Genomic DNA, 23,323 nt, shown 5'->3' with positions numbered 1-23,323 from the left:
CTCCAGACAAGAAATCTAAAAAAGAAGAAATAGGTCAGTAGTGAATAAATAATCTTAATTAGATTATCCAATTCCACATCACATATTATCTTTTGTAAACTATATTTAACTGTCTCTAAGCCACTAATTACACTGTATTAGAAACTAATTGAATTACAGAAGCATCACATGTTGAGTGCTGATAAATCATCAGTAACTGCAGAGAAAAGGGAACACTGGGAGCTTTTAGACATGCTTTCTGTGAGGTGATCAAATGAAAACTTTGTGGGGGGGGAATCAGAAAGCCAGCCATCTCCTTTCTCTCCAGAGCAGCAGAACAATACCCGCTCTCCAAGTGAGATGCAGTAAAGGGCCATGAATCATCAGTGTTTCTGGCTCTGTCTTCTGATGAACTCACTGAGCTCCAATCCTCCAGCTCAGGAATCTGGGCCTTCAGACTACGGTCGGCATCAAAGCGATTTATAACCGCTCTCCTTGCAGCTCCGACCCCCTCGTCAGTGTCTGGCAGTCGACCCATTGCCTTTTATAGGCTGTGTTTTAATTGCAGAGTAAACATTTGAGTCAGCCAGATGCAGAGCAGGAGAGTCAGATGGAGAGCTGGCTTGGCTGCTGGTGATGTGGATGAGGACAGAGGAGGTATAGTGGAGGAAGCAGAGCAGTGAAGGAGGTAAGGGTAGGAGGTAGCGGGGTGCTCAGGGATTCACATTTATTGGGTTTTTTTGGCATTTGTGGTTGTAGATGGCTGTAGTACATTCCATTTTTCCTTAAAGGTATATAAGTGAACACAACAGAGCAGTCATGAATATATTTAAGCATATTAATACTGCCAAAAATAGCTCAACTAGGTAAGAGCAATAGATGGAAATGACTTAAGAGGAAGGACACTGGACAGCTGGTCACTGTGGTCCTGTTTTTTTGAGTATTATCATTAGATGACCAATGACTGACCTCTTGTGGTCAAACACAGAACAACAGGGCCTTTTGTGAGTCACCTCTAACTGGTCCCATCTGTGAGCCTCGCCTTTGCAGATGTTGCTAAACTGCATTAAACTCGCCCCCAGTGGAAGCCACAACAGCTTTAATACAATGCAGGCTATTCACAATCTATAAGTCGGCTTTGTTGTTCACTTCAGGGGGCGCCTCGGAAAGAATCTGGTCTGAGTTTCAGATGAACAAACGCTTCTTTTGTCCTCAGTCTGGAAATGAGAAATGAAAGCATCGTCCTCCTCCACAAAAAAAGTTTCCAATCTCAATATTTTACTCTGATTATTAAAAGTAAAAAAAAAAAAAAAAAAAGACAGTTAATGAAGTACTGATTACATCCAAATTGGAATACTTTATAAAAAGGACATTTATACAGTGTTTTGGATGGCAGTTAGAATCCAATACAGGCATGAGTTATTGCACAGCTCCTGGGACATTTCTCCAGATCACCATATCCCTCATCATCCCATTTCATTCAACACACCCACAGTTTAATGTACATCCATTTCCCCAAAAGCCATTTATAAAGGTCTTTAGTCTGTGGACACCTGTGCTAAACTGTTTAATTATGGCTTTAATCTGGTATTGACAAGAGTGTTGAACCTACAAAAAATGTACAAGCAGACATTTCCCTGATACTTGTGGTATCTTTGACAAGACAAAAAAAAAAAAATGTATTGTCATTCAAAATGTTGTACATCAAAATCTCATACAGTGAAACTTACAGCATATTTTACCAAAATTATCTTTAATGCGCTCCAGTTTCTTGCCTGTGACACATTTGAAAATAAGCCTAAATATGAAAATGTGCAAATTTTCACACAAGTTTTAGAAACAATGTTATTGTTACAACTACGTATTTGCTGTGTTGAAACTCACAATGTTTGACTCAATGAATGCAAAGTAAGAACAGCACTGTGTATTTGAAATACATATCCAGATTGTTTTATGCACCGTAACAGACGGGAAGTAAAGAATAAATAAAAAGTCAAAAACGGGCTGTGTTAAAATAGTTTCTGTGCAATTTATAGCCCATGAATGTTCAAGAGCCACCAGATCAAATACAGTAACACTTAACTACCCCCCTCCCTTATTAGACCCAGCTTCTGAACTACTTCCTGGTTACCTATCAGGTGATCTCCACAAGGCAGCCTGGTTTAAGTCAGTAGGCCTTTGTACACATAACACAGAAGTTAAAGAAACGACAGTCAGCGACAGCCCTTGTGTGGCACAGTAAAGCTGCAGCTTGCACCATAACAAATTCAAAAACAGCTGATTACTACATTACAATAAGCAGAACACAAGTTAAAGTTGACAATGACAGAAAGGCTCGTCTGTCACATAAATATTTACGAGGACAGTTTCATTTCATAATCTACAGCAAATAAAATCTATTCATTAGAAAAGCCAAAAGCAATCACACGTTTTTAGTCAGAATAAAGTTTCTTGGATGTGTGTTGGCACGCAGCATTATTCTTGTCCCAACAATCCATTTACTATTAATTTGACACCATGCAAAGTGAGTAAGCACTAACTTGTGCTGAATCAGTACTTGGAATTATAGCTACAATAACCCCCATCAGTACTACTATTATATTTTTATATATAAAATTTTATGATTTTCCATCATTTGTCATCTTTCTTTTCTATTTCAACTGAATTTGTAAGTAAACGATCAAGCTAGCAAAGTGTGAACTGTGGACAAAAAAAGGCAAACAAGACATTTGTTTTTATAATGAAGGTAACGTTTAAAAATTAAATAATCTACTCTACTTTTTTAACTCCAGGCCAACCACAATTTTGCCTTAGCATTAATTGAGCAGGGCATCTAATAAAAGGTGACACATACAAGTTATTTGGCCACAAGCTCAAATCCCTTTTTTTTTTCTGAGGTAACATCCAGTTTAAGATCCCCAAAGTGTCCGAAAGTTACTAGGAAAAAATATTTCTGTATTTGTTTTAAGAAAAAATACATCTAGTACCAATGATTCATCAATACAAAGCCACGCGGGCAAAAATCATCTCCATAAGTTATCCCTAAAATAGAAGCTTGTATTTAGGAGGAAATAGTGATATTGTTTCGAGTGAGTATGTAAGATTTAGATTTTAGACTATGGTTTAGATCTCTACACTGTAAGAAAATAAGTAAATACAATTTAGTCACTGTGTTTGTAAGACACATCTGCCCCCTTGGTACTGCACTATTTATCAGTGACGATTAAACACAAAGGAAAATGTTATACTCTATTTGTGCAGTATAAAACTAGTGTTTTACTTGGGCTTTATTTGGTGCACTCTATTTCAAGACTCAAATAATTGAAAATTTAAAAAAATAGAGGGGAAAAAAGTACCAAAATAATAATTATTATAATAATTTGCCAAAATAATATGATTTAATTATAATGCATTATGTGTCTTTTATGTGGGAAAGTAAAGAAATATTATATATTACACATTGCCTTTGTTTGCTCCCATGGGTTTCTTAGCATGCAGTAGCTAAATATTCAACTTGAAGAAGAGAACTTTGCCAAAAATGTTCTTTTCTTTATGTTTGTGTGTGTGCGCGCATTTGTGTAACAGAGAAAAACAAACAAACAAAAATATCAGACATAACTTGACACCTTAGTGACTGAGGCTTAGTCAAATGTGCCCCAAAGTTTCAGACAGAGTCTGTAGCTGAGCAAATTGACTTAGGTATTGTTTTACATGAAATCGATGGACATGATAGACACAGTTCAGCTGTCGAAATTCACACTGGGAATGAAGTTAGAAGTCTCTTCCTCTGGGTGCAACAATCACCTATGCATCAGTGCTTTTGTTCCTAAATAAGAGTTCCTGGTCCACCGGATCCACCATCAGGGTAAGCAATTGTGCAGAACGTAAAAAACAAACAAAAAAGATGAAAAGTTTGGAAGAAAGTTCTGAGTCTGTAAGTAATGATTCCCAAGTATTAAAAGTGCTTGATCGGGAGCCAAACAAAGACAGGATTTTCTTAGCGTATTTAAGTTTGTAAGCAAGAAAAAGTAATGAACAAAGTCACTTTATGTGTCACAAGAGATGCTTTCACTCTTTCAGTGTTGTGTTCCGTTTTAAAAAGCATGCTGCCTCACTCTGGATCCGGGGTATCTGCTGGGTTAGAGGGTGTCGCCTTCTGTTTATATATGAAGGTCAACAAGAAGAGAGCTATGTCATGTGAGCACCAGTAGCTTGTGTGTGAGGTCACTGCTGACCAGTAGCGGCTCTCAACCAGACCCTCTCTGAGCTCAAAGTCAATGCGACGCTCAAGCTCCACTGCAAGACAGAAAAACAAATGAGTAAAAACAGGAAGTATCAAGACAAATGCATAATAATACATGATTAAAAACAGACACCACATGACATCAATAGCCTGCACATAAAAGATGTCCATAGCCACACTGACATCTAGTCGACCGAGCACGTAGTGAGTGAAAGTGTGAATCTGCCTGGAAACCAAGGGCACATCATGCTGATAGTAGTGCCTTGTTCATCACACAGCAGACATGCCCTAGATTACTCTGCTTTATCCAGTATCCGTTAACTTCACTTACTACAAATAAAAAAATCATTTTTATTTAGTCTAAGGAGCTTGGAAAGAAAGTGACTGGACTTCATTACATTTCTTAAAAGACATATCACCTCTCATCCGCAAAGCTTCTTCAGTTCTAAAAAGAACTACCATGACCCTGAAGACATCATTTTTATTTATGTATTTTTTCACATTTTCATATTTTTAGACTAAACTCATTAATATCACGAATCAAGAGAACAGTAGGTTTATTTTCATAGACATCTACTCTATCCTCCTTCTTTATGCAAAGAGCAGTCGCCCCCTGCTGGCTATGAGAAAGAATGCAGGTGTAGGCCGTTTGTCACTTTCTCTGGAGGCTACAAACATCCTTTTCTTTTAAATAAAAACAAAAAACATTACTATATTACTACACTATACTATAACTATGTTACTGCATTATTTATTTATCTTTAAATCTAATTTAATTAGATTTAATCTAATCTTGAGTACAGTGAACCTCAGTGCCATTTCAAAAACAAAATACTTAATAAGAAAGTTAACAGATGGATGTGGATGATATACTTTTTTGCCTTATTTACAAACCAAAAAAAAAAAAAAAAAAAAAAGAAGAATATAAACATTACTCGAGGGATAAGTGAACTTACAGGATGTGTCAGCAGTGGGTGAGGTGGGTCGAGTCAACATAGAGAGGCCGTATGCTGACTGACTTTCTGTGCGCTTTTGCTCCTCTTCTTCAACACTTGCTCCACCCTCAAGTCCCAGAGACACTGAAGGCTGGCTGTTGGAGCGGGAAAAACGTGAGAAGAGGATTCCTCCAATGCCCTTTCCTATGCTTGCTGCTCCTGTAGTGTCGGAATAAGACAGTAGATAAAGGTAAAGTGTCTATATTATGATTTCAAAGTATAAATGCATTCATTATTATAAAAGGAGCATATTCCTCTCATTTCCACTTGATGGCACTGTGGAGCTAAAACTGTGATTTAAAAAAAAAAAAAAAAATCTCATCTTACCTACATACAACGACCTCTTAGGATAAAATAGATTCATTAATTACAAAGTACAAATAGCACAGGGATTTTTTTCCCAGCTCTCATTCTGAGCACATAGTTGTCATCAGAAATTAAAAGAACAGTCAACAACCTGCACTGATCAGCGACAGTATTACGAACATAGACGAGTGAAGTGTATAAAATTATCTCAGTACAATGCAAAGTTCAGCTGGAAATCCTTGGATCCTCGCATTCACATGGCTATTAATTCAACAGCGAAAACTCACTTAAGCATTTTTTCAGACTAACACATCAATTACCTTTTACCACAGTAGTCTGTTCCTTCAGGTTCATCTAATCTTATCCTGAAGTAGTGAACAACCACAGACACTTTGATCCTGAACAGTCATTACTCTAAACTTCCTTACAGACTATTTTTAAATTCTTTCAAAGTGTATAACTGATGCTGGATAACAAACACTTGTAATAACATAAACACATGTGCTCAGTTTGTGTTGGACTTACCCAATATGCTGGCCTTGCCCAAATTAGTGATTGACTCCCCATAGTGCCTCCGGGGTAGGACAGGTGATGTACTGGGGCTGGGGATGCTTTCTGTATCCGACGTGGGATCTTTAACAGGGTTGAGAAAAGTAGGCCTGATCTCATCATAAGTTGTGGGGTTAGTGGCGCTACACCTGATGAATACACAGACCACAAATAGTCAGAGAATAATTACTTATAAAATATTAAGAGTCCATTCAAGGAATAGCAGGGTGATAAAATTCAGATTGTTACCAGTGTATCTGAACAGGTGCAATGTTGCTATAATGTTTCAAGATGAGTGGCTCCAATCTGTAGGCCTAAAAAGGCAGTAAAACAGGAGTTATTGACATTGCACAGTGGAAAAAACAAAAAACCTAAACTCTTCAGAACAAAGCGCGCTCTAAATTCATGCAGACAAAACTAAATCTTGACTTAAGCAGTTACATTACATCCACCACATTTCATGTGCATTCAGAAAAAACGTGTGCTCACCAGCAGAGTTTAAGTTTGCTCTCACAGCTAACTTTTATCCTTTAAGTGCACTTTCCCAGACACAGAGCAGCCAAAGTGTCAAGATGGACTGCTGTAGGACTGTATGGAGATTGATCAACTTGAAATGTAACAATTTCATCAGCTAATATATTCACTTTAATAATTAATACAGCAAATGGAGGCCAATTCAGATTAATCGGAAGGGGAAAAATGCACCTGCTATAAAAAAAAGCTTTATCATCACTCTGGGATTTTGGCTAGCTTAGCATTAGCATGCTGTCTGTGCAGATGCTTGCAAAGACCCAAAGTGCTGTTAGCAGCAAAATGCCGTTGTTTTTGCTCTGAATGTAAATAAAAATTAAAGTATCGTCCATATCCATGCTGTAAACTGCGCCACTAATTTCCTCCTCAGACACACGAACTGAAATCAGCTGTTTGTAGTGTAAATGGAACTGATAAGCCGACGCGATAGGTAAGCAGACCGATAATTCCAAAGAACTGAACTACTGGGAACCATTTCTCGATTTCCTTTCCTGCTCATCTATAAAGGACAAGACAGTGATGGGTACAGTAAGGGTACTGACCACAGGGTCTGTGGGATGGAAGACATTGAAGAGCCTGCTACAGATTGAAGTGGGCAAGATGTGGTCTTGGTGAACACTGGTACCAGGGCGGATTCCTCTTAGTGCCAAAAATACTGCCAGAGGAGAACCCATGCAGAAGAAATTCTCTACCTGAGAAATGAAAGGTGCCAAGATTATTTACTGTAAATGTAGAAGTCTTTCGTATTTATACAGACAGGATTTATTTGTTGTGTAAATGCCACATTTAATTTCCGTTTTATTTCCTATATGGACATATATTCATTTATTTTAGGAGTACAGAACATATTAGTTTAACACCTAAAAGTTTGTCAAAGATTCTTACACATTACAGTAGTGATATTTTACAAAGCAATATAGTACCTTAAATTTCAGGGCTGGGGGGGCTGAGGGTTTAGAGGCCTCAAGTGTGGCGAGTTGATTTTCCAGCTCTTGTAACCTGCAACAAGAAGCAAGTAAAGAAGCCCAAACTACACCTTATAAAGAAATTTGAAACTTCTAAACTCCAGCGTGAAAATCTCTTTCAATATTGATACCCATTGCCCTATTAACAAAAGAGGCCAGTCATCAAAAAGTCCCCTTTTCAGTCAGATCAATAAACCTTATTACAGCATTTTCTTGTCTTACAAAGTTAATGGTGCACACAATAATGGCACTGTGCACACAGCGTGATGGGCAATGGCCAGCTGATGTATTACTCTGCAGCCCACACACACACACACTAAAAACAAACAAGTAAAAATAAAACTTTAAAATAGGGCACGAGAAGAGCAGCATGCAGCACATGGCGTATTTATTTTAAATAAATATATAACTGCTCACCCAACACACGCACACACACAAAAATATTAGGCTTGATGTTAAATTTAAGGATATAAACTGAGTGACAGTAACACTGAGCCACTGATGTTATGGCATAGATGATTAAGGGAAACATTCGGAGTAAAGTAAAGTTCAATTAATCAGATTTTTGGAGGCAAAATAAACATTTAATTATGAGCTTTTCATTAAAATTCAGTATGAGTGGCTATTTTTTAAAAATATTTTAATAAACATGTTAAATTTAACCTATCTAATTCGACTACAAAGCTGAATTGGGGAGGGGGTTGCCATTAAAGTATCAAAACTCAATTCTCAAGGCTCCTTGACATTAACCGCTTTAAACTCATATCTTTTAGGATCCAAACAGACACAACTGAACTGAACACAACTATACATACAGCGCAGGGTGTCATTAACCTACAAAGGAAAGCTCTACCTGTTCCTTGTTTGCCTCTGCTGCTCTAAAAGGTGCCTCTCTTCATAGGACATCCAGCGAAGGTCTAGGTCCTCCTCCACAACGCGATGCTCCTGCAAACAAAACCGCACGGGATCCCAGCCAGTAATGATGTCATACGCGATGACACAGCCAAGAGAGTGAGACACGATAGACACTTTGCCACCCTTTTTCTCGAAATCAGGGTTCCGTGAACAGAAAAGTGAGTAGAGCTTGTTCAGCTCCTCTGTTAGACCCTTGGTAATCTGGAGAGGGAGAGAATGTGAAATAATGAGAAGAGACGAAGAGAGAGCACCAGGGACTCTAATTACTGAATCTGTATGACTCTTACTTCATCCCGGTAAAGAGGGCTGTTGTAATACATGATATCCATGGCACTGCTGTTGAGAAGGTCTCTCAGTCCTCTCACTTTGTCTGGTGTGATCGAGTCTACCGTATCTGCAGAAACATACCCACATCTGAGCACAAAAAAAAGAGCTAACGACAACAGACTGTTCATATATGCAGTCATCAAAAATGTATTTCTTCCACAAAAGACAACAACATGCATGCACACCTCCGTCCAGTGTGAGTTTGGAGCGCCACTCGACAGGCAGGAACTCCACATGTTCCTCATTGTGCTCTGAGAAGTGTTTCTCCTCCATCTTCCTCACACCTTCCCGCAGCCTAAACATACAATAACAAAACAGCATATAATGTATTTAACAACAATATTGCAGATATACAACTGAAGGACTTAAGAGTGCATTTGCTGTTTAGTAACCATGTCATTGTCACTTTGTCTCAGGAGCAGTTTATTATAACGACAGATTCGAAGTCTAAATCTATATAGTCTTAGTCATACGACTGTCAGACAGAAAAGAATGATGCCCATTTTACTGATGCAGCTGCTTCCCTTGTGCAGCATGCATACAAAGGCTACACTGCTATTAGCCCTATATGGGACACCATTAGCTTGCAGGATACACTAAATACACAAAGAGAGAGGGGTGAGGCAGTTGTTGACATGGATAAATGGAGGTTGGGAGAGGCTTTTAAATGACTGCACTGTGAAAAGAGCACCTAATGCAGGTTTTGACAGGACTTTCAGTGCAGGGGAAATGCTCAAAGGTCTGAGTGCTGCTTTACAGCTTTCCCAAGTTTTGTAAGGTTTTCCTTGCTTTTAGATTGGCTTTAATGAAGACAGTCAGGTTTGGCATTTGAGGATTAGCAGGTTTACACTGTCTGATTTTGTTTTAGGACATTGTAACTGGAACATCTCACCACAATTTGCTTCATCAACATACATGTAAGAGACTGAAAAGACAAATACCTAATATTACTTCAGGTAAAAAGAAGCAACCAAAAATCAAACAAATACATCAGGTTTTCAGGATGATTGTTTCTCTTGGCTGAGAAAGTGTGTGCGCTATAATCGACATGAAGATAGAAGAAATGTTTACAATATGTTTACAGTAAACATTTACATTGCAGCTTGACTGTGTACTTTATCTGCTTTAACTCCTTAGTTTGTGACACAGTGACAGTTCTGCACAAGTGTAATTAAAGCTTCCACACCTATGGTCCAAGGCTATTTCAGTTATTCCTTTAGATAAAAACAGACATATGAAAGGACTGCATCTAGCTTAAGCAACATATGATCAATACTGTATACACAGCTGAACTCCAGTGAGTTTAAAAGAGAAATTGATGCTGTGATAACTTACTTTATCAGATTTCTATAGACAGAAGTGTCTATTGTGCACTGTCATTTTAAGCTCTACATAATTTACAATTTTCTAAGTTCCTCATAACCAGATGTAACTTTTGAAAGACAAAAGAAACTCAGTAGGTTTATTCAAGTAAAGTATCAACACAGCATCAAGCTGACTGTTTTGTTTTTATGTGTCGAGTGCTCTATAGAAGATCCAAATAAAAGAGATACATCTTCCCACTGGCATGAAATCTGGACAGATGAAGGTTATATAACCAATAAGTATATAAAACACTGAGACAGAATGGCACGACTTGATTAGGAACTGATTAGGACTGGAAACATGGGCAAAAACTGTAACCACATTTTTGCCTATGTTTCCAGTCCTGGAAACAGCTGGTTTTATTCTGCAACATGAATCCTGTCATTTTTCTTTACTTACTTTTATAGAACTGCATTTCCCTGTTCTGTTGTGTCTATGTGTGTTATTTTTAAGGTTTGGTACACTGTGTGATCACACATTAACAACGCAAGTGTAAATTAACAGAACGGCATGAGCAGACCAAGAGTGAGAAAGATGGGTAGAGAAAATCAGGCAGGAGAAGAAAACAGAGTCTGCAGGAGTGGAGGGGGGAAAACTGAATGATTTAGTGGATACTGTTGTATGAGCAGTGCTTCAGTTATGCACTCTGACACTTCAGAAATGCACTAGCTACATAATTGGCAACAAAAGAAGACAGACAGGTATGTGTCAGGTTTATGTCAAATCCATCATATCACATTGCAAAAAAACCACAACAAAACGATGTAAGCTTAGTTAGGAGCACAGAAACGTTAACACACAGAGAAACTATGAATCTACAAAAGAGGAACAAGAAGTGAGACTGTTTGTTTTTAGCAGAGAGAACATGAACTGTGACAGTTCCAACATTACACCACAGTATGTCCCAGGAAGACTTTTCTTACATTGCCTTTGACTTCATCTATACTAGGTTTTAATTTTATTCCGGATTCCATTGGAATGAAATTGAAAGTACTGCTATCATAAAAAGAACAAACATACAGGTATCAACTCACATTCCAGTGTTTTTAATAATGCGCCCCTGGTCCATCTTCTGTCCAATGCCATGAACCACAAAGACAATGTGCGTAGTCTGAGGCGGTCTGTCCTCGGGTGAGGCCTCCTCAACATAACCCCGATGGAGCCGCGTACCGCTGCTTGAGGCTAAAAGACAAGTAAGGACGGGGTTGGAGTTTCATTTTACAAAAGCAAGCTTTAAAAAGAAAAAAAACCCCAGCTATTTAAACTTAGTGTTTTCTGTAGAATTTATGTATTTAAAAACACATTACAACTATGTTCACCAGAAAGCTATAAAAAGCTGCAGTGATGGAGTCCAAAGAGGCCAGTAGGTGAAACCTGGGAACCCTGCTGTGATTTTGGCTGCCAATGTGTCAATGGGGCCAAGTGTGTCACCTTATTTAGAATCTATAATCTAGTCTAGTCATGTGTTACACAGCAGGGTAATAGAATCTACTGGACTGCTGCCTGGTTAGCACTAAATGAACATCTCAGGTAAAATTGAAATAACCAGGTCCATTTTGTCCAATAACCTGAAAGCAGGAGAGATTAATGTGCTGTAGGGCTTGAAGACTGTAGATCAGAATAGAGTCATCCATCCGGATCAAACATCAATTGCTTTTTGTTATCTTTTCAGTAGCACATGGGCCCTTTAAGCACTTGGCAGATGGACACAGAGTGACCTCCTGGGCTAATCCAGTTAGGACACTGCGTTTAAATACCTGATGCAAACTACAAATGCATTAATATACAGGTCGTTGTGTGCACTGGACGCTTGCTCAAGCTCACGAAATAGGAAATCAATTCGATTTTCTGACTAAACACTTGGCTTCACACATTTTATAGGCATATCCTTAGCAAAGAGGATAAACTTTATTGAAATAAAATTTTTCTCCACCTATGCAAGTGTGCATGTCGAAATCTGTAAGGCTTGAGTCAGTTACTTCATGCTAACCTTTAGCAGATATGCTTACCATAACAATGTGTTAGCAAGCTGGTGTCGGCTGAATACTACACAGTAGAACACATGCATGTAAAGTCAAGGGATGCTAGTAATTGTAGTTTGAAATCATTTAAGCAGATATGATGCGTTTCTGTACCGTGCTTTCATCAGAAATGCTAGTAAATAAATAAAGGAAACCTTAAGTGGTTACAGACCTTTGGAGAAGCCCAGTTTCTGGGTGACTGTTCTTGCAATTTTGGAAGTTGTGGCATCGCTGTAGAGGTAGATCTCGTCCACGCTGTGCCAATCCACATGTGATCGACTCAGCTTTAGACTATGGATGGCTGCAGGGGGCAGTGAGAGAGAGGAGTGAGTACATGAACAGTTAGAGGAAAGACAGGACACAAGGAGATTGGTCTTGGGGGGGATAGAAGGAAAACTTAGGTAACAGGAAAAATCAAAATAAATCAAATTTACAAAGCAGTAATTAGGAATGTGGTGCAAATTAGCAAAAGTAGGAACAAACTAGTCTAACGGCTTGATGAAATGCAGCACAGAGCATTGATCTGCAGACAGAAAAACACATCAAACCAACACAAATTATGTTTGCAGATTTCAGCTCTGGCTTGTTGCCCTCCTTGTGCATCATCAGCTGTAGATATATTTGGTACTGATATCTACATTTAGTTCTCTTACTGTTATTTTTTTTTCCTCCTGGTTCTCAATTCAAAGTGTAATGCAGTGACTAGAGCAAGTAAGAGCAGAGGTAGACTAGAGAGCAGGCACCATTTGCTACAGAAGCTAAGAGCAATAGGTGAGACTGGTTCACTCAACAGTTATTTATGTCTCTGTCCTTTAAGTGCATTGTGCAATCAAATTAATTTGAACAAGACTGGTGGAAAACTCATGCACTGGTCCAGTGCACAGTCTATTGTCTGGTTCACACACTATTGTACAGCAGCTGAAGGTCACATTTCTTCACATTGCTCGGAACCAAACTGGGAATTAAAACCCTTAAGAACAAAAAAGTATAGTACTTGGAAAAATGCCATTTTCCAGATTGTGTTCTCTAGTTTCAAACTCTTTAATATGGTCACACAAACCCTGGGGAAAAAATGGAACTGCATTACTATTACGCAGAGAATCTAATTTCTTAAAGTTTAAATGCAGTTTTTACTTAATAACAGAGTACTGAAAAAAATGAACATGTGTCACAACTATGCATCATTTCCATATTTTTATTAATTAAACATTCCTAACAAAATGGAATGATAAATAGTAAATAAGACATCTGTCAATAAATTTGAGAATTTACCAGCTCCCTCTAATACACCTGAATTTAAAATGTGCTGATGCATCTGTTAAACTGGTCTACTGTTGCTTGGCAGGATACTTTCACTGTGGGTAGGTTTGCTTTATGGGTAATGTGATGACAAGCCCTTATTAAACTGTACTAAAGACCTGTTCACTTTGAATGTAACCAGTCCCAAGCTGAATGACTGCCTCTAAGAAATGAGGATAACTTGTAGAGATTGAAAAAAGAAACGTTTGTTGAAAAGAACAGGCAAAGTGACAGGTTGTCACTTTTATTTGGCAGATAAAAAAATAGTTTGTTGTGACATTCTTTCCATTTGAGGCAATTCTTAGAAAGTTTTCTCTGTCACATATATTTCCGGTCATTTTAAAATTGCATCACCAAATACTGACAGTAATCAACAAGAAAGGGAAACGAGCAGTTCTTCTTAGAAGAGCGCCTTTTGCCAACCAGGCTGGTTTCATCTCAAACAGACTCCTTACCTCATATCTCTGTACCCAGAAGACACCATACAGGTGAAAAGGAGGGTGGCATTTGCTATAAGAGCTGCACAGTTCTAAACAAACTAGTTTGAGGCCAACTCAAACTGTTGAGACTTATCTGTAGCCAAATCCACAGTAAAACAGGAGATACTTAATAACAGGAAAAAACTAGGAAGTATGCCTAACTTCTCCACTTTACTGGTTTTATTAATATCAAAAGTTTGAGTGAAAATTGTTGACTGATGTTTAGTGCTGTAAAATAACACTTCCTGTTTTACAGTGAAAGGCAGCAGGTAAGGAAATGAAGGTAAAAGAGGAGGGGATCAAAATGTACACAGGGACAGACAGACAACCCAAAAAAAGAACTCACTGAGCTAGATCTCTAACAGCCTGTCAAGAATGACCAAGAAACACAGGATGAGAGTATTTGTTATACAGGGATGGGCAAGGAGTGAAGGAACTGGGGAAACTCTTGAAGAAAGAAACTTCATGTATGCAAGAATCTCAAATCTGGAGAGAGGTAAAAAATAAATATTGGGAATAAGAATAAAAGGCAAAATTGAAATAAAATGAAATAAACTGGCCTGGGACTGTGACATTTGTTCCTGACGAAAAGTTTCAACTTTTTTCTTGACTATGTCTTGACAAAAATAACAGATTCCTTTCATCCAGGGCCACCTCAGAGCAGCAAAGACAATCCAATTTTCATGTAATATAGCAGCTAGGCTTTAGATCGGCTGCTTCAGATTTACTAGAAGATGAGGACACAGACCCCAGGACTTCTCTATTCAATAAATCCAGAACTAGGACAGTGATGGACTTGAAAGAAGCTGTTAAGGGTTATAATAGTAACTGTTCATAAATGGCTTCTCTGTTTGGCTCATCAATTGTGCTTGGGTCTCAACAAAGAGCTTTGTTCATGGCCCTTAAAGTGGGAGCTTATGATGGTGGTTCATTAATGGTACAGTCATACTGCCAGAGGACTGAGATAAAGAGAGCAAAGAAAGAGTGAGTAAGAAATGGAGAGGAAAGGAGTTTTTTCGTTTTTTTAAAGACAGCAGAAGCCTTCAAAAGGCTTTTTTGAAGACTAGCTTATTTATTCCATGTCTACTGGCATTAGGGATCTTGCTCTGGTAGTTGAGTGAACCCTGTTGTCTACTCACTATTCCAGCAAGGAGATGAAAGACACATATGCAGGATTCCCCAAAAAGCAGCAATGCTAACAACTATAGCACAAAACTCTTAAGTATATGCACAAAGGAAGATGTTCTAGCAACTAGGCCCAGTTAAGGCTGCAGCACAGAAAGCAGCCTAAATTCCCTTTAAAACAACTGCTAACTGAGCCTAGGTCTAGTTTTTAAATAGTCAAATTATTTCAAAAGTTTGAACCACACAAGAAAGAAAACTCAAGTTTCAAAGGGACCAAGCTGCTATAAGAAGGGGATACAAGCTAGATCTAATACACCAGATTTTTTAGGGAGAAGAAAAAATAAAATTGTATTTTACAGTACCTTGGCAGCGTTTGCGCTTGTGACATGTAGGTTTAGTACTCGTCTGATATCCACTCCATTTGAACAGAAAAGGGAGGTAGAAAGGGGGCAGGTGGGAAAGAACTAACAACCAACAGTGAGTGAGTAATGGCCATTACCCTGGTGTCACACAGACTACTGCTGTCATCACTCTTGAACAAGTAGCTCTATCAAGTAGTGCTGCAGTCAGGTTACCACTTTAACCAGGACAGACTAAGAGTCTGCGCTGGTTACCGCAGCGACCTGGTGGCTATAGGAAATGTCCTGATACAACGCGAACTTATTGTGAGCCTTCAGGCCGAAAATGCAGCACTGTTTGACATGTGCTATAGACGACATTTTTACACTTATCAAAGAAATACAGAGAATATCTACACATGGCATGACTCTGACTATACAGGCTACAAATCCCCATTATTTCTTTTTGTTTACGTGTACTACATAAGTTCATGTCTAACAGCATTAACAGTACTTATTTTTCCATTTCACTTAATGAATAATTCATATGTTCCTATTTATAACCATTTTGAGGAGGTGATGCTGAAACCAACCTACTGACTACATTTTTACAAAGAGCTCTGAATAAGTATCTGGGAGATTATCTCCAATGCCTCTCTTACCTGGAGCACAGATTAGAAGATGTATTTCTTTCCACTGTGAATAATCTAATTGCTTTGTATATGATTTAATTAGTTAGAGATAAGTAGGTGTTTTAGTTTAATTGCAAGCGCTTAGAAGTGGTGAGAATGAGGATAATTTACTGCCATATCTTATTGGATGACTGATCTAATTTCATTTTCTCCTTCAATAAATGAGTGTCAGCTTGTGAAAACAGCCATGTAAAACCACACACATAAGTCCACTGTTCGATAGAAACTAAAACTTGGTTATTCATAATATTTTATCATGACTGGGTAATTTTTTCTCTATTGATTTTATTACTAAATTTATGCTAGTATTTTAATTAGTAAGAAAAATGCTACGTGACAAAATCAGTTCCACAAACATGTAGGCTTTCTCAAATTTGTTAATCAAATCAGCAAGTGCACAAGACATGTCTCACTAAAACATTCAATCAAAGACAACACAGACATCAGACTTGCAAATACTGGTAGAGGTGAAAAGCTGTGGAGGACAGAACTGCTGAGTGTATGGGAGGGTTTTGTTATAAAAGCTACCAGTAATGTGCATTTGGGTATTACAGCACTGATGGATCCATTCATAACTAAGTGGTTCCTTATGATTGAGATACCGAGTATGAGAGGAAGCAGTCCAAACAGGTCACAGTGAACTGATAACCTTCATCTGTTCTGCATCATATAATATAAAACTATCTTTGCGGATAAGATAAAACAAATCCCTTTACCAACTCTTTGTTACAGTAGGCTGTGAATGTAAACACTGTAAACCTGACTCTTCCTGCCAAATGACTTCTTTGTTTGTATCCTAAGCACAAGTCAGTACCATACATCTGTCAAATGTACGCTATGTTATTAAGTGTGAATTTTCTGTTTCTTTTAAGTATGTATCAGTCATCAATTATCCCATGGTGTTCCTACACTCTGGTGTTTAATAAAATGTAGCAGAATATGCAGCACACAAACTAACTTATGAGGCTTGCCTACGTCAAACGACACACACTGCATTGCTCAAAGATGACACAGTGTCCAGCCTGCACGCTTTGTTTTTTCCCTGACGTCTTTTAAGGCTGACATACTGGACACGCCCTATAGTTTTTACTACTGGCTTACACCAGTGATCACCATCTGCGATTCCTGTCAGCTTAAGACTCAAATGACAGCAGGCATTCCTTGAAGAAAGTGTCAAACGATAACAATAAAAAAATTTTAAAAAAAGGAAATAGGGGGTGACGCCATTGTTTAATTTTCTATAACAGTAAAAATCACAATGAATCTTCACTTCATAAAATACACCATATCACGCATGGGTGACACATCAGATTTAACTCTTCCTTGTTTATTATTTAAGAAGAACCAGCAGAAGCAGTATATCAGCCCATATTTTGCACTTGCACCACACTGATGACGATGTACCTGCAGAGCATACTGGTATGCCTACCATGTCTTCTGCTGCACTAACATTTAGTCTACGCTAGGGAACACAATAAAAATAGTAGCAATAGGTAAAGGAGACAGCGATATCTTGGGGAATGTATTTACTGCAGTACTGTCAGGGATTGCTGCCTTATTGAATGACGCATTTATAGATCGTGGTGCTAGCCCTTATTGTTGTCAGGGCTTCAAATGATTAGTTTCAAGATAAAACATATTTCTTTAAAAGCTGCCTGAAGGAGGAACTCAAACAAGGTGAATTATCAGGAGCTACCATTCACTTTCCCTTCATGCTTTTACAAATATAAGAGGAAAATACTTTTTTTTTTCCCATGCAGATCTTGAACGTTGCCAAGATACGCACTACATGAATGCACATGCAAATGATGGTTCTTTAGGTTTTATTAACATATATATCTTACGTATGGCTTTCAAAGGGTGAGTAGGTTATTCTCCCTTGCAATAGTACATTAGACAAGTTAAAGTCTTATGATCTGCGCATTGAGTAATGGAGAGTCTGCCAAGTGTCACAAAACCAATTTGTGTGGCCTTGTACATTATTTCTCTCACCTTGCAAATAACTGGACTTTGAGCCTTCTTTCCACTAAGACTTTATACACTTGCATCCATATACTTCTAAATCTCTTAGCGTCCGTGTACACAATGCGTGTCAAACATGAGCGACTTTATATCGTTTTCTCTTATATGTCTTGAGATTAAATAAAAATTGAAGAAAAATAGTGACATGTAATGTCACTAAGATTGAAGCAAGGTATGCAATGTAGTACACAAGTCCCAGATTACCTTGGTGATATTGTGAGTCTTGTTTTTACAATAAAGACTAAACTTTTCCCACCATCTTTATCAGCTGCTGCATGCTTTTCTCTCTGCTTTTGCTCTATTTATCACACACCCACACACTTATCACCAGTGAAGGTCCTGTAGATCTGGCTGCGTAAAGGAGACTGCTGAATCAAAGAACCCCTTTCTTATTGCCTTTCACAGCTAAATGCTGCTACATTTCGCTTGAGCCAGCCCTCAGAGGAGGACCAGCCAGAACGTACGAGTTGCACCTGCTATATACTAGAAGGGTGACATGACAAAACCTACACCCACATGAATGGACACACCTGCCTCATTCATTTCAACTGAACGTGCATCTACACTAGCAATTTTGAGCTGTCTCAAAATTGCTCATTTATGACTCTGGTTACTTTTATTCTAGTTTCACTGTTTCACAGATTTGGTGCGTTTTTCACTGACTTACTTTTTAAAGGAATTTATAACCAGCAATGGCTATGAGAGCATTTAATCTTCTCACTTGCATTCGCAGTCATCAGTAGATGCATTGGAAGGTTATTACTCAAAGACATTCTGGCTAATGCAACAATCAGCATCAGATTAAGCTATGATCTAGTTAATAAGTTCATTTATTGTGTTAGTTATAAGAATGGATGCTTCAGTGCTGTGTTCTTTAACGCATTTTTGTCTTTAAACGCTTTATATTACAGAATTTACTGCACCAAGGTTAAGGCTGTCCTGCCCTTGCCCTTCCCCAGAGCTCACCATCTTTACTATCAATGGTCCTGGGAACCAAATCCATCTCAAAGGTATCCTGCACGTGTTGCCCACGGAAATGGTTAAGGTGCTCCCGTTCGATGAGGTCGCTTTCGTCTTCATCTAATGGCAACCAAGTACCATCGATAAACCACTGGCCTCTCATCACTGGGATATGGTCTTGTTCTGTAGGACAACAGCCATTATCTAGTATCAAATCCAAAACAAAACAAATAGCTCCTGCATGGATGGGAATCATGAAATTTCAATTTTTGGCAAGGAATAAATATATTGTTTTATTTAGCAAGTAGAAATGAAAGTAAGTCGGTTTCTGGAAACTGAATCCTTTCGTTGTAACTCAACAAGTCTGACAAATCCTGGGGGGCAAAGTCTCAGTGGTTAATGCAGAGAGGCCATGTTTGATTACAGTCTTGAGTGACATCATTAAGTAATTCTCTGGTGGTGAATAAGAGTGTAGGATCTTAAATTAGGCTGCCTTGGAAAGAGAACTTCTCTCTCTCTACAGAGTGAGCCTGTTCAAAGTCTGTCTATTTCTATTTAAAGACAAAGTGTTCTAAAGCTAATGTAGACACATAGACTGACAGTAGGTACAGTTCAGTCAAGTAAGTTTGTTAGGCTTGTCGGCAATATGCCAAACTAAAGCTAAGAACTATTTAACACAACCTTGATTTTTATTTTTTTATTTTCTAAATATTCTGATGTTTTCTATCTTATAGTATATCAATGACCTTTATACATGTTCCATTGTGTAAACTAATCTCTCACTTGTGAACTGATATGCTTTGGATGACTATTCAAACGTCCTCCTTTAGTATCTATTTCACATTCTTAACTGTTAACGTAGCCGTCAGACCACACTGAAAGAGTACAGAGAGGGTCTCAATGCATCCACAGCATCAACAACTGTGAAAATAACCTCTTCTGTAAATGTCATTTGAAATTAAGCTTCAAAAGACCCAGTTAACCATGAACCCTATTCATTCAGGTCAGGTTTTCCGAAGCTCTATAGCAACTGCCTTCCTTTGTTCCCTGCCTTTTCCTGGAAATATCCACGAATTAGTTAATGCAGATCAGCTGAGCTCAATACACTGACATCCAGAAAAAAAGGCCAGATGAAGTACTTAGCTTGCAAGAAAAAAAGAAAAAGAAAAAGAAAAGACAACTATGCAGTCTACAGTAAAAGTCTACAGAAAATGTATACTCAGCTACAGGTTTAACATTTAAACTAGAACCTTTTACAGAACAGTGTGAAGTGTTTTGTAAGCTAATATATTGCAGATCTCTGTAGTTTTCATAACATCTACGTGAGGTTTGACTAATAGAAGTTGTGTTTCTTATTCTCTACCAGGAGCTACTTTACATGTGACTGATGCAGAGGTGATTTAATTTGGGTTGCATTGGGGTGATTATACTTACGTTTCCAGTAGACAGGATAGCATTGTCTCTGTATTATATCAACCTGATAGAGTCCTCCTCGCACACACACTGACTCTACATTGAGTTCAATGCTTTCAGCGTCCCTCTCATCAGAGGACACGGTGGATGTGTCCAAGGACCCGCGGCCTCCGTGCACACTGCTGGTCCTCGTTTCTGCTGGCACTGCACCGTTCATCCCTGTGCTCTCCAGCTCTCTAGACCCGCTCTCCTCCTCTCTTCCACTGGCCTGGGGGCATGCTGCACCGGGGTTCAGCTCGCAGTGTTTCCGAAACATTAGCTCAATATTAAGTGAATCGTGGCCCAAAAAGGGCTTCCAAGTTTTTTTGTCCTCTTTGTAAAACCACCGCACTTCCTCCGGACCGAGCTCCGTGACCACCTCGTTGAATCTATGTCTGGAGCTGTTGGATCTAGATCTCTTTCTTCTCTCGAACAGAGGACCGGTGTTATTCCCATAGTTGTCATACTCAGGAGAGCTACTGCTGAGGTAGTCTTCCTGGGAGTTCAGATCCAACACCAGACCGCCTTGAGCGCTGTGATGTCTGGCGTGTAAAAGCGGCAGCTGCCCTTCCAGTCCCGACTGGACTGAGGACATCCCAGCCTGCAGTGTTTCATCGTCGAGACTCATCTCGTGACAGCACGAAAACACATCGCTTCTCAAAACTCACTCTTTGTTGCCGGTAGTGTCAGCGCTGACCTTTTAGTATAAAAAGAGCTTAATTGAGGGATTTTGGTTGTAATGTTGATGCTGCTCATAACTATCCAAGAAACCCGACCTCAGCGCTGTGCTCACTGCACCTTCAGAAAGCGGTTACTGCTCCGCGGCAGCTATCGTCAGGCTTCATATTAGTCCAAAAATGAAACTTTCATAAAGAAACACGCCTAGACCAACTTCCATCACATTTCCTGAGCGCACCACAGCGGTCGCTACATCACCTTGTTAGCCCAGCTTGCTAGCTGGCTAAGCTAATACCGGCTGGAGAACTCGGAGAATTGCGTATTAGCGAATCTGCAGCGATAAAACGAGAAACGAGTTTTCTTGCCCTTTAAGTGAAATAAAAACATGTCAAACCACTTTCCTGTTATCGACTTGCTGTAACGCTGCTTGACAAGAGTAAATATTACCGTCACTATACTTTGAGTGTTCCGGGTCACTGTGGAATTTCCGATTCATTCGTTGACAAACAAATCTCGCGTAGTGCGCTAGCATGCGTGTGCTTGACAGCAGGTCACGGGATCCATGAACGCGCACGTAGAAACTGTGAGAACATTACGTCACTCCGCCCTCTGTTTAAAAACTGAATTGTTCTTATCGTGCACTAGATGGAGATAGAAACCTATAATAGCCGTTGGGCACGAGTCTATTGCAATGATCGTGACAATGCTCTAATTCCCACTAGATGACAGTAAAGACTTGTTCATTTTAAAGAGATTCCTAATATCACCGCTTTAGGAACTATTTAAGGAACTGCAAGTTTACACTTTCAAAACACATTTCTATACACAATTAACTATTATAGGGACATATTAATAGAAACAGTTGACAGTGTTGAATGCCCTTTAAAAGTCTGACACATATGACACATTAATGCAAAAAAAAAAAAAATCATATATAGGTGTTCAAATGACTTGAGATCTGGTGACTGAAAAGGACATAGCAGGTCACCTAATTTTAAGATCCATCAGACTATTCTGTACCCCTCTCGTGCCTTGTGGATGGGGCCATTGTTATCCTGAAAGAGGACCATCAGGTCATCACTCTGAACAAGTCTATGCTAATTTACACTGACTCTGAGTTCAGATGTTGCCTTATTTGGTGTCTGTGCAAAATATAGGTTAATAAAGTAATTACAACAAAAATGGTGCCTGCTGACTGCCTTTCAGTCATCAGATCTCTAGTCCTTTGAACACCTATATATGATTTTTTTTTTTTTTTGCATCAATGTGTCAACAGCTATCTCTACCACCATCTTCAAAATAATACATGTGGGAATATCTTTTAAAGGTATGGTGTTCATATCTCTTTTTAATAATATAAAGTATCAGTGATCCTGACCTTTGACCATCAGTTCTAATCACTTCATCCCTGAGTTCAAGTCAGTCTTAAAGCTAAATGTATCTAATCAGAAATCTTGGTACCATGCTGTTAGTTTAGTTTTTGTTTTTTTTGTTTTTTTTAATTTAGCTGCATTCTTTTTCTTTAAAAAAAAAACCAGATATCACATTGATGAGAATGAGATGAATGCACAAGGCCTCTGGCCACATCTGTTACCAGAGTGGAGGCAAACAAAATTACAACCTGAAATAAATTCATCCATTTTTTAAAATGCTTATGCAATTCAGGGGAATTGGTGGGCTGGATCCCTGCTTTCACCAGCCAAGGGATGGGGCACACCCTGGCCATGTTGCAGGGAAATAAATGCAAAAGAAATAAAATCAAACACCTATTTATTTATAGGAACACGAAAGGAATCCTAGTTTTAGTTTTCTGTACTATGTCCATCAGGCAAGCATGTCCTTCTAGCCAGGTAACTTCTCTTCAATGGCTTCTCTGAACATTTGCTAATGAATAGCCCAGCAGTAAGCAATACTTTTGAGGAGTTTACCCATTCATCCACATCTTCACTATGTGAACACTTAGTGCCTGCCCTTTTGCACATGTTCTACATAGTGTGGTGGTGTCTGCCAAGATGCACTGCCTGGGCATGTCTTCATGCCTTTATGGTCAGTATCATAACAGGCGGAGAGGGCGGGGGTTGT

At 38.8% G+C, this 23,323-nt stretch overlaps 1 protein-coding gene across 2 annotated transcripts; it reads right to left on the bottom strand.

The window, feature by feature from the left end:
* Positions 1 to 1,310: 1,310 nt before the first annotated feature.
* ddhd1a (DDHD domain containing 1a) lies at positions 1,311 to 21,783 on the bottom strand. 2 transcript variants are annotated; one of them, XM_004540345.3, is made up of 14 exons: positions 20,546 to 21,783; positions 19,118 to 19,294; positions 15,462 to 15,563; positions 12,369 to 12,497; positions 11,210 to 11,357; positions 8,996 to 9,105; positions 8,771 to 8,877; positions 8,422 to 8,684; positions 7,527 to 7,602; positions 7,146 to 7,295; positions 6,322 to 6,386; positions 6,049 to 6,221; positions 5,179 to 5,376; positions 1,311 to 4,275 (listed from the first exon to the last, which is right to left on the bottom strand). In XM_004540345.3, the coding sequence occupies exons 1-14, from the start codon at positions 21,189 to 21,191 to the stop codon at positions 4,091 to 4,093; spliced, it is 2,529 nt and encodes an 842-aa protein (XP_004540402.2). In that variant the 5' UTR covers positions 21,192 to 21,783; the 3' UTR covers positions 1,311 to 4,090. The 2 variants fall into 2 exon arrangements, with proteins under 2 accessions (XP_004540402.2, XP_004540403.2); XM_004540346.2 differs by lacking the exon at positions 15,462 to 15,563 and having other exon boundaries at positions 20,546 to 21,782.
* Positions 21,784 to 23,323: the final 1,540 nt, after the last annotated feature.

The sequence above is a fragment of the Maylandia zebra genome, linkage group LG19 (assembly GCF_041146795.1).
Source record: "Maylandia zebra isolate NMK-2024a linkage group LG19, Mzebra_GT3a, whole genome shotgun sequence".
Lineage (NCBI taxonomy): Eukaryota > Metazoa > Chordata > Actinopteri > Cichliformes > Cichlidae > Maylandia > Maylandia zebra.
The sequence above is the reverse complement of the archived record's forward strand: the minus strand, read 5'-3'. Positions and strand labels throughout refer to the sequence as shown.

Coding starts and splice junctions, on each gene's coding strand:
- ddhd1a (XM_004540345.3), bottom strand. CDS start 21,191: ATGAGTCTCGACGATGAAACACTGCAGGCTGGGATGTCCTCAGTCCAG. Junction 12,498..15,461: donor CAAGCGCAAACGCTGCCAAG/GTACTGTAAAAT, acceptor TGCCCCCTGCAG/CCATCCATAGTCTAAAGCTG. Junction 5,377..6,048: donor GGGCAAGGCCAGCATATTGG/GTAAGTCCAACA, acceptor CCGACACTACAG/GAGCAGCAAGCATAGGAAAG.